This window comes from Crotalus tigris, unplaced genomic scaffold (assembly GCF_016545835.1).
Source record: "Crotalus tigris isolate CLP2741 ecotype Arizona unplaced genomic scaffold, ASM1654583v1 scf7180000021317.425702, whole genome shotgun sequence".
In the NCBI taxonomy this organism is placed as follows: Eukaryota; Metazoa; Chordata; class Lepidosauria; order Squamata; family Viperidae; genus Crotalus; species Crotalus tigris.
This window is the reverse complement of record NW_024098451.1, coordinates 145404-158723: the sequence shown is the minus strand read 5'-3', so window position 1 is coordinate 158723 and position 13320 is coordinate 145404. Positions and strand designations below refer to the sequence as shown.

General features: G+C 41.2%; 1 protein-coding gene across 1 annotated transcript in view; it reads right to left on the bottom strand.

Moving 5' to 3' along the window:
- MSLN (mesothelin) overlaps window positions 1–13026 on the bottom strand; it is a 45824-nt gene extending 32798 nt beyond the window's left edge. Inside the window, exons 1-5 of the mRNA XM_039369901.1 lie at window positions 12906–13026; window positions 6706–6793; window positions 6065–6108; window positions 2307–2497; window positions 140–230 (exon numbers count right to left, since the gene is read on the bottom strand). Of these exons, the coding sequence (XP_039225835.1) occupies window positions 140–230; window positions 2307–2497; window positions 6065–6108; window positions 6706–6748 (369 nt within the window). The 5' untranslated portion in view covers window positions 6749–6793; window positions 12906–13026. The remainder of the gene's footprint in view (window positions 1–139; window positions 231–2306; window positions 2498–6064; window positions 6109–6705; window positions 6794–12905) is intronic.
- Between the last annotated feature and the right edge of the window lie 294 nt (window positions 13027–13320).

Here is a 13320-nt window from a genome sequence, read left to right as displayed (position 1 = left end):
TACAGCTGATCAGAGTTGTGACTCAGTCATGGGTACCTGAAACATACTGATTCTGCCTCTAAGCTCATTTTGTTTTTTTGACTTTCTTTGTCCTGATGGAAAATCAATAATTCTCCTGTTTGGTTTTTTTCTATTGTACCTTAGGAATACTTTCCAGAATACTGGGATCCAGGATTAGGATCAGTGGACTCAGTTGATTCAGAACAGAAGACGACCATGTAGAAGGGGGCCTAGGAGAAAAGTAACATCAGCAAGCCACTTCTGAATGAAATAGCAAGTTCATTTGGTAGTATTCCCCAAATACATCTAACAAGATTATAAAATGCACCCAGATTGGGCTTGCTGAGGACATTGAACCATATTCTGACTAAGCAGGCTGAATTTGTGCAATACCAAAACAAAAACAGTCAGTCTGATGTATAGTAGTAGTAAAAGCATCAAGCTAAAAAGTGGAGTATGGGAGTTTTAGTACTGCCCAAAGCCAGTCACTTTCTCTCAGTCCTAGGTAGGAGGCAATCAGACGTAGAATACTCATTGCCTAACTGCATCTTGTTAGACAGGACCCAAGTTTGTCAGAATTCTTCTGAATCTTGTGTCTATCTTTCAAAAGCGTTAGCAATTTTTTCCAGCTTGGTGTTTTCTGCAAATTTAATGAATCCCTTTCTATCTCCTCATCATTTCTGAAGTTATTGAAGATTACTGGGCCCAAGAGAGAACCTTGAAATACCCCCTGCCTACTTCCCTCCATGTAGCTGTAGCTCCATTAAAGACTACAGAGTGCAGCTGGTCAGCCAATTATGAATCCATCTGGTGATGGTACTATCTATCCCACATTTTTCTTTTTTACCTAGAAATAAGTTGTGGTCTACTTTGTCAAATTATCTAGTCCAGGTGATTTGTAATCATCCAGGGTGAGTACCACGTCCTTGCCTATTTTGACTTGTGTACCTGTATACCTCTCTTGGTGCTGCATTTGATAGGCTGGGCTATTTCTTCCTTTTTGGTTAAAAACCAATGCAAAAAAGAAATTAAGCAGTTCTGCTTTCTCACCCTCCCTTCTTGCCATCTGCTTCCATTAGTGGACCTATTGTTTCCTTGACTTTCTTTTCATTCCTTACACATTGAAATAATGTTTTTGTTATTTTTGGCATTAATTGCCAGTCTTAGCTCATTCTGGGCCTTGGCTTTCATGATTCTCTCCTGCAGATTCTAAAGATTCAATGACAAATTGCTTCTGAATAAACTAGTGTAGAAAATTTAGGGACTTGTCCAGGTAGTCTCCAAGAATCGGATACAATTGAAAGGAAGTTTTTAAAAATTGCTAAACAGGTTAGCATTAACTAACTTAAGTAGATTTTACTTATTTATTAGATTTATATCTCATCTTTCTTTTTTGATTTCAATATGCTTTGCATAATGATTCCCTTTATTTTGTGCAGATGTAACCACAAGGTTTTTATCTCACCTGATCAAGAATGATTGGCATTTTCAGGAGAGTTTCTATTGATAGGTGTTTAAAAGTAGTAAGATACAGTGGAAGAATAATTGTGCAGAATATTTATGCAGGATGATTTGATGTTAAATGAAACATTTACTATATAAATTATTATACAATATGCCACACAGTTTACATTTGAAAATCTGCAATTTCCATCATGCCACAAAAGATGGCAGCACCTATTCAATCTTAGCTAAGACTTTTAAAAGGTGTTCTGTTAGGCCTGGGTGTCCTTGAATAGAAAGCCAAATGAAACCTAAGGGATTGAAGCCAACTGAAAGTTGAGAAAATGTTGCATAGTAGGACAATGCAGAATAGCAACACAGCAACAATAATTTGTTCACCAAGCCACCCAAATGTCTTGTGGACCTGAGCATCTTTTTTTAAAAAAATACTAAATACTGAAACTTCAAGATTCATCATTTTGTGCAGAGCATTTATCTAGTTAGAGTTGAAGGGCAATCTCTGGCATTTCCAGGCAGTGCCAAGCAAAGACTTGGGCAAAACACGTAAACATTTTCCAAGCAATACTATGTTCTTAGTATTAAGTCTTAAAACAGATAGTCTGGGGCCAGTCCTCTTAATCAGAGAGAGTCAAAAGCCAAGTGGTGATTAAGACCACCAAAAAAGGAAGCTTTTGGTGTGCAAATTTATAGTTTTTAAAACTTTGGACCACACTGATAAGGCAACTCTGTAATTTACATTCACATACACACACAAAAAGGAGGCTTAATTCCAAGGCCATCCCAACTATGTTACAAATAATCTCTTTTCAAAAAACTGCCCCAAACTAAAAAACTGGTCCTACCCAAATGAAGTATTTCCACTGCTGAAGATTTCTTGAATTGCTTTAACTTGATCTGGGGTCAGGTGCTGGCACTGACTTAATTGTTTTAGCAATTTTTCACCAGATGCTGCAATAGAATCTCCAGACATCTCACAGACCAAGTGGTTTGACATTCTGGCCTCTTCCTTGCTGATCGCTGGGCCAGATGTATTCTAAAAAAAGTTTTCAAAAATTTAAGTAGAAAACAAACAAGGACAACAATTAAATAAAACAATTTCAGTTTAATTAATTCACTTAATTCAATTTCTTATAAGAATAGTGTAGGTATTATTTTGAGATGGTGAAAAACAAATTAATTTAATAGTTAATGTATCTGAGTAACTGTTTGAAGTAAGACCAAGTTTTAAAGTAATTATAAACACACAACTGTTTAAAAATATTCTTCCACTTTCTATTTCATCAATTAAATTGTTCCTCATTAGTAGTAGTTGGCTAATACCAAATACATTTTAGTTGTTTAATCTGTCAATTAATTTTTTTGGTTTCAGAAATGTGCAGTCATGGGTGTAAGGCAAGATCAACCAACCTCTTTGAGCCAGTTTCTAGACTATTGAGAGCATGTGTGGCAGCTGCTCTCCTGGAATGGCTGTCATTTTGAGTATGGCCAATTTAAGCACTGGAAATAAAACATTTGGATTATTCCCAGCCAGTCTTACCTTCCCCTCTCCCTTTCAACATCCTTCACTTTTGCTTTTCTTTAGAAGAAGGGGACTGGGGAAGCTTCTAAATCCCTGTGCCTCTGTACCCATCTCTCTTTGATTTTACCAGTGAGGAGGAGCCAGTTTGGACACTTAGAATCAGGGCTTTTTTTTGTCATAGAACACCCAGAACAGAGTTCTGGCACCTTTTTAAGGCAAGGCAGGTTGTATGACGTATGTGAGTTCCGGCACTTTTTTTTTTTTTTTTTTTTTACAAAAAAAGCACTGCTTAGAATGCCACAGAAATCCCTGGGTTGCCTCTCCTCACTTACAAATAAAACGTGCAGGGCACTCAGAAGATGTAGGAAAAAAAATGCCAGAACCTGGGTTGGAGTTAAAAGAGAGATCAGCCTGGAATCCCTACATAGCCACCTACCCCCCCACTCCCTTGAATTTCTGTTGACCCTTCTCTAGCTCCTAACAGATACTAACTCTTAGTTGAGAATATCCCTGTACCTAGGCATGAGTAATAATAAATCAGTTTAATTGGACTTTCATGTGTGGACCTGATACTTTGCTCCTGATGGAAGAAATGGACTTCTAAGGAAGACCAGAATTAGAACAGCTGTTCTTTGAGCGGGTGACTACCAAGAATTCTAGTACTAAGAATAAAGTGGGAAGTTGAAAACACATCCCTAAAGAAAACAGTGACAATGGCAAGCCAATTCTGGAATGTTGTCGAAAAAATGTGCGGAATAGGAACCCATCAGGTAGCTGCCCTGGCCCTCCTTGGCTAATCTAGAAGGCTAAGCAACGTCAGATCCTCAGTAATATTTAGGAGACTAATGTAATAGTCTAGACAAGGAAACTTAAAAATATCCCAGAAGAAAGCAAAAGCAGCTACTTCCATATCATTGTATCAAAACATGGAGAAGTCTAATTCTGTTTAATCAGAGGGAGATTTTCCAGGGATTATTATTATTTAATAATCTTTGAAGAACCCCAACTGTCTTTTTATTCCAAAAATAATGAATAGTGGTGTGGAATTGTGGAATCCATGTATAGTTGACTTTGCTTGAAGTTGGACTATGCCTGGCTGATCCTTTGGAAATGACTGAGACATATCTGAGCCCGGTTATCTGTGAGAAGTTTGAGCTGGTTGATCCTGAGGAGGTGAGCAGAATCTTTGTGACTGTGAGCTTGGCCACCTCTATTATAGACCTGGTCCAGAAGGCAGCAGGGTAGTCATATATTTGCCAATGTTATACCTCTATTGCAGGGGTGTCAAACTCAATTTCATTGAGGGTGTGGCCAGGATGGGTGTGGCCTACTGGGTGGGTGTGGCCTACTGGGTGGGCATGGCCATCTCAACATCATTCGCTTCAGGGGTGCCTGGACAGGACTGGGACAGATATGAGGGTCTCTGGCGGAGGAGGGACATGGTACCTTCCCACCACCCTTCCTTCCTTCCTCCCTCCCTCCCTCCCACCTTCCCTTCCTCCCTCTGTTCTTTCTTTCCTCCCTCCCTTCCTCTGTTCCTTCCTTCCTCCCTCACTGTTTTTTCCTTCCTTCCTTCCTCCCTCCCTTTCTCCCTTCCTTTCTTCCTCCCTCCCATCCACCATTCCTTCCTCCCTATTCTACTTCCCTTCCTTCCTCTGTTCCTTCCTCCCTCCCTCCCACCCTCCATTCTTTCCTCCCTGTTCCTTCCTTCCTCTGTTCCTTCCTCCTCTCCCTTTTTTCCCTCCATTCCTCCCACCCTTTGTTGCTCCATTTCTTCCTTCCTCCCTCCATTCCTTCCTCCCTCCCTCCTTTCTTTCCTTTGCCTTCTCATCTCTTTCCTTCCTCCATGCTCAGGAAGGGGTGATGGGAAGGGAAAGATTGCCACTGGTCTTGCTATCCCACGTGTGGGGGGGTCTGTCCCGGTGAAAGGAAAGCCTTGTGGCTGCGAGGCTGGTGGTGCTGGTGGGGGTGACACAATCTGGTTGTGTCCATCAAAGCCAGAACGCGCTCAGACTAAGATTCACTGGAACCAGCAAGGAGCTGCCTTGCTACCTCTGCCCCGCTCCCCAGGTATGGGCACAGGAGACAGCCAGCGCCAATGTCCTGGGTGAAGTCAGCCTACGGGACAACACAGCCAGCAGGGATGCCGGACTCCACTTACGTGCGCACCCAGAAAACAGGGTGGGGCTTCCCCATGGATTTAAGGCTGAGCGTGTTCTGGCTTTGACGGATGCAACCAGGTTGTAGATCAGGGCCTGGTCGGCCTGGGCCGGGCCGAGGTGCGGCGGGCCGGTCCTTTGCTCTTTCCAGAGCAGGTCCCCGGGCCGGACGGAACCACATATCGGGCCAGATCCAGCCCATAGGCCTTGTGTTTGATATGTCTGCTCTATTGTGTGAGCTGCACAGTCTTCTAGTTTCCTTCTATGTTCAATTCAAGTCCTAGATGGCAGAGGTCCTGGTTATTTGTGGGACCACCTCTCCCTAAGAGTATCCACTTGTCTAATAGATCAGAAAGTGTAGGCACATTCCAGATCCCTTCCCTAAAATTCTGCCAACTAAGAGGGACCTTGGAAGTGTACCTTTTCTGTGGATGCCCCACCCTTTCAGAAGACCATCAAGACCTCTCCCAAAGGTGCTTTACCAAAAGGCAATTGGACTTTCTTTGTTTTTTCTTTGAAAATATTTTGCTTCTTTTCCAAGAAGCAAAAACAAAATCCAGTTGCCTTTTGGAAAACCACCTTTGGGACAACCATGATCTGGATGATTGGAAATCCCCATAGACATCAAAACCTGCCTTTTCCTAAGGGGATAAGATGGGAAAAATGGAATGAGGATAATCCTGTGAGGCATTCTAATGGAATGAGTAAGGATATTTTTTTTTATTGTTTCTCTATATAGTCACTGGTTTTATTGTTGTTCTGAGCTGCTCAGAGCTGTTTAGGATGGGTGGCCATATACATCTTTTGAATAGGTAAATAAGCACAGTCAAATACCTCACACTGTTTGGCTCTCTGCCTCTCATTTGAGAGGAATATAGATGTCTGTAGGCAATATAAGTATATACAGAAATGCAATACTTACCAGGAATTTCAGTGCACCACTGGGAGTGAGCATTATTGCACAACCTAAAATACAAGACATTGGTTTTGTCTTAAAGACATTTTATTGAAAAGCTATAGTAAGGTTGCCTTTCTCTGCAAAGCCAAATAAGTGGAATATTCTCTGCTATACCATTTTTAAAGAATAATAAACAAAACCTCTTGCTTAAATATGTATTTCTTCTGTTTTCTGATCACACAGTGTTCATTGATTTATTTGGAACACACAAAGAAGAACAAAAACTTCCTTTCCTCTAGAGCAGGTTTCCCAAATGGCAAGGAGGATCTTTTTTAGGGAGCTGTAGACAAAGTCTGGCGAGGTTTGAAGAATCTTTGAACTGTACAGTTTTACAATAAATCCATTTCCCCCAAATTTCCATTGTTCATTTGTGTTCATTTTGTGTTTTTAGGCAAGGTGTGTCCATTAAGATTACATTAAAGGGAGGTGTAATGGGAAAAAGTTTATGCGTTTCTAGAACGCATAATCAACTTTAGCATGCACATATCTCAGAGGAGAAGATGAAGATTCTAACTCATAAAACAGAATCTGGATTAGAATTTCACAGAGCAGCTATAGAAGCGTTTAATGAGAATTTTATAGCAACCATGCACAATTATACTCACCAACCATAAAAAGGCAGCAGAGCATCCTGAGTGATTCTGGCATTATTCCAAACAGAACTTTCTTCGTGGGTAAATATATGCATTCACTCTAGAAAGACAAACAAAGAAATAAATTTATCATCAGTAATAATTATCTCTTAGTTTCCCTGCTTCGTTTAAATCTGGCAAGATGCCACTGATAGTAAGAATTATATTTTACTCTCTCATACAAAACTATCTCACTCATTGCTCAAATGGTATTTTCTCTCTTTGCAACTTTGTTACTGATTTTTAAATTTCAATAAGGATTATATTAATATTAACCAGATCCAGTCAATGATTCTACCAGATCTGAAGAAGCATTTGATTGGATAAATTAAACTTTATTAACTATCTGGCTCAATCTTGGCAAGGTTGAGAAACACTGAACTAACTGATCTTGAAAATCAGAGCAGGAGTTAGATATCATTTTCACTCTGATGGGAAACTGCCAGGAAAGCCAGTTCCCTGGATCAGAACCCCAAACAAACATACTTGGATGAAAGCAATAGTAAACCATTTCTGTTTTGTTGTCCAGAAAACTACTTGAATATATATATAGTTGACCTGGAATCAAACTCAAATCGAAGCAGACTTTGCTGAATGAAAATAAACATCACCACCAGATGGATCTGCAGCTGGCTGGCAAACCGTACTGAATTAGTAGTCCTCAATGGCACTACATCCACATGGAGAGAAGTAAGCAGTGGGGTACGACAAGGTTCTGTCTTAAGCCCAGTACTCTTCAATATCTTCATCAATAACTTAAATGAGGGAATTGAAGGGGAACTCATCAAATTTGCAGATGACACCAAACTAACAGGAGCAGCCAACACCCCAGATGACAAACTCAGGATCCAAAAAGATCTTGACCAACTTGAATAATGGGCCCTATCCAACAAAATGAGTTTCAATGTGGGGAAAAGCAAAGTTGTAAAGACCCACCCCACTTTGCATCTTAAGAAGACAGAACTCTTGGAATAATTCTTCCAACAGGCATCCTTTATTAAGAGAAAATGGTTGCAGGCGTTCTAGACAGGACTTGGGGTCCAAGCTCTCCCATTCGGTTTTAAAGGGTTCCCCAGTAGCCCCACACAATCACCTCCTTCTTCCAGCGACAGTCTCAGGCATTACACTCCCACCCCCTTTTCCTTATTGCTGACTGGACGGAGACTTCAGAGAGGAGTACATGAAAGGTAATAGCCCCATTGTTATGGTTAGTCCTTTTGGTGATATCCACATCCAGTCCTTTTGAAGTGTACTGAAGGAAGTGAGGGCCATAAAGCCCCTTTGTTCACCCCCTTCCCTTCATCATATGACAGAATCCAGAGAAGGCAGAAATGGGGTTTTCTATAGTTGATAACTAGAGATGAAATATAATTGGATTCTGACACCCCAGAAGACAAACTCAGAATCTAAAAATATCTTGACCAACTTGAACAATGGGCCCTATCCAACAAAATGAGTTCCAATGTGGAGAAAAGCAAAGTATTACATTTAGGCAGGAAAAACCAAAGGCACTGGTACAGATTGGGCAAGACCTGGCTCAAAAACAGTAACTGTGAGAGGGACCTTGGAATCCTAGTAGATGATCGCTTGACTATGAGCCAGCAGTGTGCAGCAGCAACCAAAAAAGCTAACAAAATCCTGGGTTGTATAAACAGAGGCATAGAATCAAGATCACGAGAAGTACTATTACTGCTTTATAAAGCCCAAGTAAGACCACACCTAGACTATTGCAGCCAATTTTGGTCACCATATCACAAAAAAGATGTTGAGAGTTTGGAAAAAATTCAAAGAAGAGCAACTAAGATGATCAGGGGCCTGGAGTCTAAAACATATGAAGAATGGCTACGGGATTTGGGTCTGGCTAGTCCAAAGAAAAGAATAAATAGGGGAGACATGATAGCAGTGTTCCAGTATCTGAGGGGCTGCCACAAGGCAGAGGGGCCAGGTTGTTCACCAAAGCACCAGATGGAAGGACGAGAAACAACGGTTGAAAACTGACCAAACAGAGAAGCAACCTAAAATTAAGGAGAAATTTCCTGACAGTGAGGATAATCAACCAGTGGAACAGCTTACCCCCAGAAATCGTGGGCGCTCCATCACTGGAGATTTTTAAGAAGAGACTGGACATCCATCTGTCTGAGACGATATAGGTCAGTGGTGGCGAACCTATGGCACATGTACCAGAGGTAGCACTCGGAACCCTCTCTGTGGGCACACGCACCATGCCCCGGAGACGGCAACCATCTTCTTCAACCAGCCCCTCACCTAGCCCTGCGACATGGCACCCCCACCCTGCCTCGCCTCACCCCAGAGAACCAGCCTCCTACCCACCGCCCCACCCGCCAGAGACACCTGATCTCCCCCAACCCTGCCCGGCCCCCAAAGGTGTCCCTCCCCAGGAGCAACATTGAGTTGGCCATGCCCACTCTGGCTACGCCCACCAGTCTGCCATGACCACCGTAGCCACGCCCACCCGGTGGGCCACATCCCGGCACCTGACAATACATAAGTGGGTTTTAGGTTGAGGTTTAGGCACTCATTCTCTAAAAGGTTCGCCATTACTGATACAGGTTCTCCAGCTCAAGCAGGGGGCTGGACTAGAAGACCTCCAAGATCCCTTCCAGCTTCTATTCTATTCTATTCTATTCTATTCTATTCTATTCTATTCTATTCTATTCTATTCTATTCTATTCTATTCTATTCTATTCTATTCTATTAATTTTACAAGAATATCAAAATAAAATTATTTTTCCACAACACCAATAGCACTTTGTATAGTTCACAAGTTTATCTACTTTTTTATCTCCTTTCTGAAATTAGTAGAAAATTTATTTATTTATTTATTTATTTATGAGACTTATATACCGCTTTAAGTGCAAGCACTCTCTAAGCGGTGTACACCAGTAAGCAATGTGTATATATATATATATATATTTACATTGCCCCCAACAATCTGGGTCCTCATTTTACCTACCCCGGAAGGATGGAAGGCTGAGTCAACCTTGAGCCGGTGAGATTTGAACTGCTGACCTGCTGAACACAGTCAGCTAAAGTGGCCTGCAGTACTGCACTCTAACTGCTGCGCCACCTCGGCTCCTTTAAATATTTTTAAAGTAATATAAATGATGTTGCTATAATGCATAAATTAATTAGATTTTTTTCCCCTGCATATGTGGAATTTCCCATTTACATTGTTTGCATTTTGCTGGTGTTTATTGTGTGCTGTCTAGTATCAGTGTAGAATTGGGCAGCCTTATAAACTTAAATAAACTTTAGAATATGTATTATCTATTCTTTAATTTCCTCGCCCTCCTCCTCTCCTTCCTCCTGTTGCCCCCCCAGGCAGCTCGGGCGGGTGCTGCCTCCCATCCTGCTCCCCCTCCCTGCCCGTTTGGCAGGGCCGTGCCATGCTGGAGCCTCCCCCGCGCCGCCCGGCCTGCATCCCTCGCTGTCAGAGGGTATTTGTGTATGTCTCCAGACCTTACTGGACTACCACCCCCAGCAGCCCTAAAAAGCAGGTGTACACTCTGTGGAAGAGTGGGGAATGCTGGGAGTTGCAGTTCATCACCATCTGGAAAAACATGACTCTCCAAAGATTGATCAATCCTTCCTTCCTTCCATCTATCCATCTCCTTCCCTTCCCCTTCAATCTCTCCTTCCTTCCTTCCTTCCTTCCTTCCTTTCTTCCTTCCTTCCTTCCTTCTTCCTTTTCCCCTCAATCTCCTTCCTTCTCCATCTCCTTCCTTTCCCCTTCAATCTTCCTTCCTTCCTTCCATCTTCATCCCTTCCCCTTCAATCTCTCTCTCTCTCTCCTTCCTTCCTTCCTTCCTTCCTTCCTTCCTTCCTTCCTTCCTTCCTTCCTTCCTTCCTTCCTTCCTTCCTTTCCCCTTCAATCTTCCTTCCTTCCATCTCCATCCCTTTCCCTTCAATCTCTCCTTCCTTTCTTCCTTCCTTCCTTCCCCTTCAATCTCCTTCCTTCCTTCCTCTTCAATCTCTCTCTCCTTCCATCTCCATCTCCATCCCTTCCCCTTCAATCTCTCTCCTTCCTTCCCCTTCAATCTCCTTCCTTTGCCATCTCCATCCCTTTCCCTTCAATCTCTCTCTCTTTCCTTTCTTCTTTTCTTCCTTCCCCTTCAATCTCCTTCCTTCCTTCCATCTCCATCTCCATCCCTTCCCTTTCAATCTCTCTTTCCTTCCCCTTCAATCTTCATTCCTTCCTTCCATCTCCATCCCTTTCCCTTCAATCTCTCTCTCCTTCCTTCCTTCCTTCCTTCCTTCCTTCCTTCCTTCCTTCCTTCCTTCCTTCCTTCCTTCCTTCCTTCCCCCTTCAATCTTCCTTCCTTCCTTCCCCTTCCCTCCCTCCCAACATTTTTGAGCAAGGAAGAGTAAGCTTCTCCAGCAAGCATTGCTATATTGTTTTTGTGATTAATCACTATGCTTTAATTATGTTCACTTCGTAACAATGAAAATACACCCTGCATATCAGATATTTACATTAATATTCATAACAGTAGCAAAATTACAGTTATGAAGTAGCAACAAAAATAATTTTATGGTTGGGGGTCACCACATGAGGAACATGAGGAATACATGAGGAACTGTATTAAGGAGTCGCGGCATTAGAAAGGTTGAGAACCACTGTCCTAGAAGTTAGATAATTCACAGTGGGCTGGACTTAGTAAGTTTGTGGCTACATAGGGATTCTAGGCTGATCCCACTTTTGACCTCACCCCAGGCTTTGTTATGCCTTCTGCTATAATCAATGTGTCATGGTTGACACAATGAACTTTATGTCTTCCATACAGACCTGCGTGTTTTGATAATATATACGAGTTTGGATGATGCCTGTAAGAATAATTTAACAAATTAATTAGCAATCTGTCCCTGAAGATGTGAAAAGGTCTAAATGACTGATCAGGAAAAATATTTTTCTTGGCTTGTGCTTATAACTCTTATTCAGATGAATGTTTGACCATGCTTCTGTTTTGTCCCAATTTATCTTTCCATAAGATGAAAAATTAAAAATATTTTGTTTGCAGATAAGAAATTTTAAAGGTCAAAACATACAGGTGGACAAATAATCTCAAATGTCAACCCTTCCGTGCAAATTTTTGGACTCAAGTAAAGTTGCAAAAAAAAACCACTGGAAACTGAGAGCAACCCTGACCTCTGGAATGAGGTTCCACCCAAGATCGGGATGGCTTCCAACCTGCTGTTCTTTTGAAGGGACTTGAAGAAGACCTGATTCTTTGTACAGGCCCCTTGGATTGTGTGGTTTTTTTTTCTTTTTTCATTTCTGACCAATTCTTGTCATCTTTGCCATCTTTGATCTTTTATTTATATTTGTTATTGCATTTATTTTACTTATGAGACATCCAGAGTTGTTAGGAGTCAAGCAGCATACAAATTTAATAAATGTGTATTTCGTTTAATTACATCTATTTTACATTAAACAGCTCTTCTACCAAATCCATAGTTGTAACTGCAATATTTCTGCAAAAGATCTGACATCCAGGATAAATTTTGAGACATCAGATAACATTCAAGCAATTATCTATGTCTCTGAGCCAGAATATCTCACTCATATGTCCAGTGTCAAATGGAGGAAATGCATGTATTTCTTGTAACTGACATGAGAAAGTTTAAACTATCATTTACTCTAATAAACTTCTTCTTCAATCCCTATGGAATATAACATTTTGTGCATTAATTCAACTCCAGACAATTTTTTTTAAAATTCTCCTTTTAGAGGTTGTTCTGAAAACTTCAAATATATATGTACTCATTATTCATAAATAAACCACAGGAAATTAGTTAGAACTATCATGCAACTGAAAACTTGGCCAAAAATAAAATTACAGGTAACCACAACTTGCAAAGCAGTATTAGTTTTAGAAAGTGTGAATGTCTTTTGCTTCTTTTAAAGAAATCATGATTCTATGTGCAAATCCATCCAAATTTTAATTAATATTTGTTTGTTATTTAAACCTTCTAATTCCCAGGTTACAATGAAAGAGAGAAGCTCTCAATAGGCTGGAAACGAAATGAGAACTGAGACTTGCTTACTCCCAAACAATGAAGCTAAATATTCTCTCAAGCAAAAGGCATCCCTTCCATTCTCAGAGCACAGTGAAAAAAAAGCAAAAAACAAATATTTCAAGCATGGGACATACCTCTGCTGCCTCTTCACACGTTTGGCTGACAGAAATAAAATCTAGGCATTCCGCTTTGCACAAATGAAATCTGGATGAAATCTCTGCCTCTTGAAAAGGTAGGGCATCAAGAGGCAGCCACGCCCAATACTTATGAAATGTGAAACGATTTGGCAATTGGATGGGAGGTTTTAGGCCTGTGTCCTCAATCACCTGTACCCCTGGATACCAAGGGAAAGGCAGAGAAGAGAACAAATGGCAGAGCCCAGACTGTGCCTACAGCATAGTATCTCTAGCTATTGTGGTTTCCAAGCTACTATGGTTTATTTAACAAACCAGGATGAAAGTAAAGCTTGGCTTAACACACAATGTCAACATAATAAACTTCTTCTTCTTGGGGATGCAGCTTAATTTCTCCCAGATGCCTTCCCAGAAT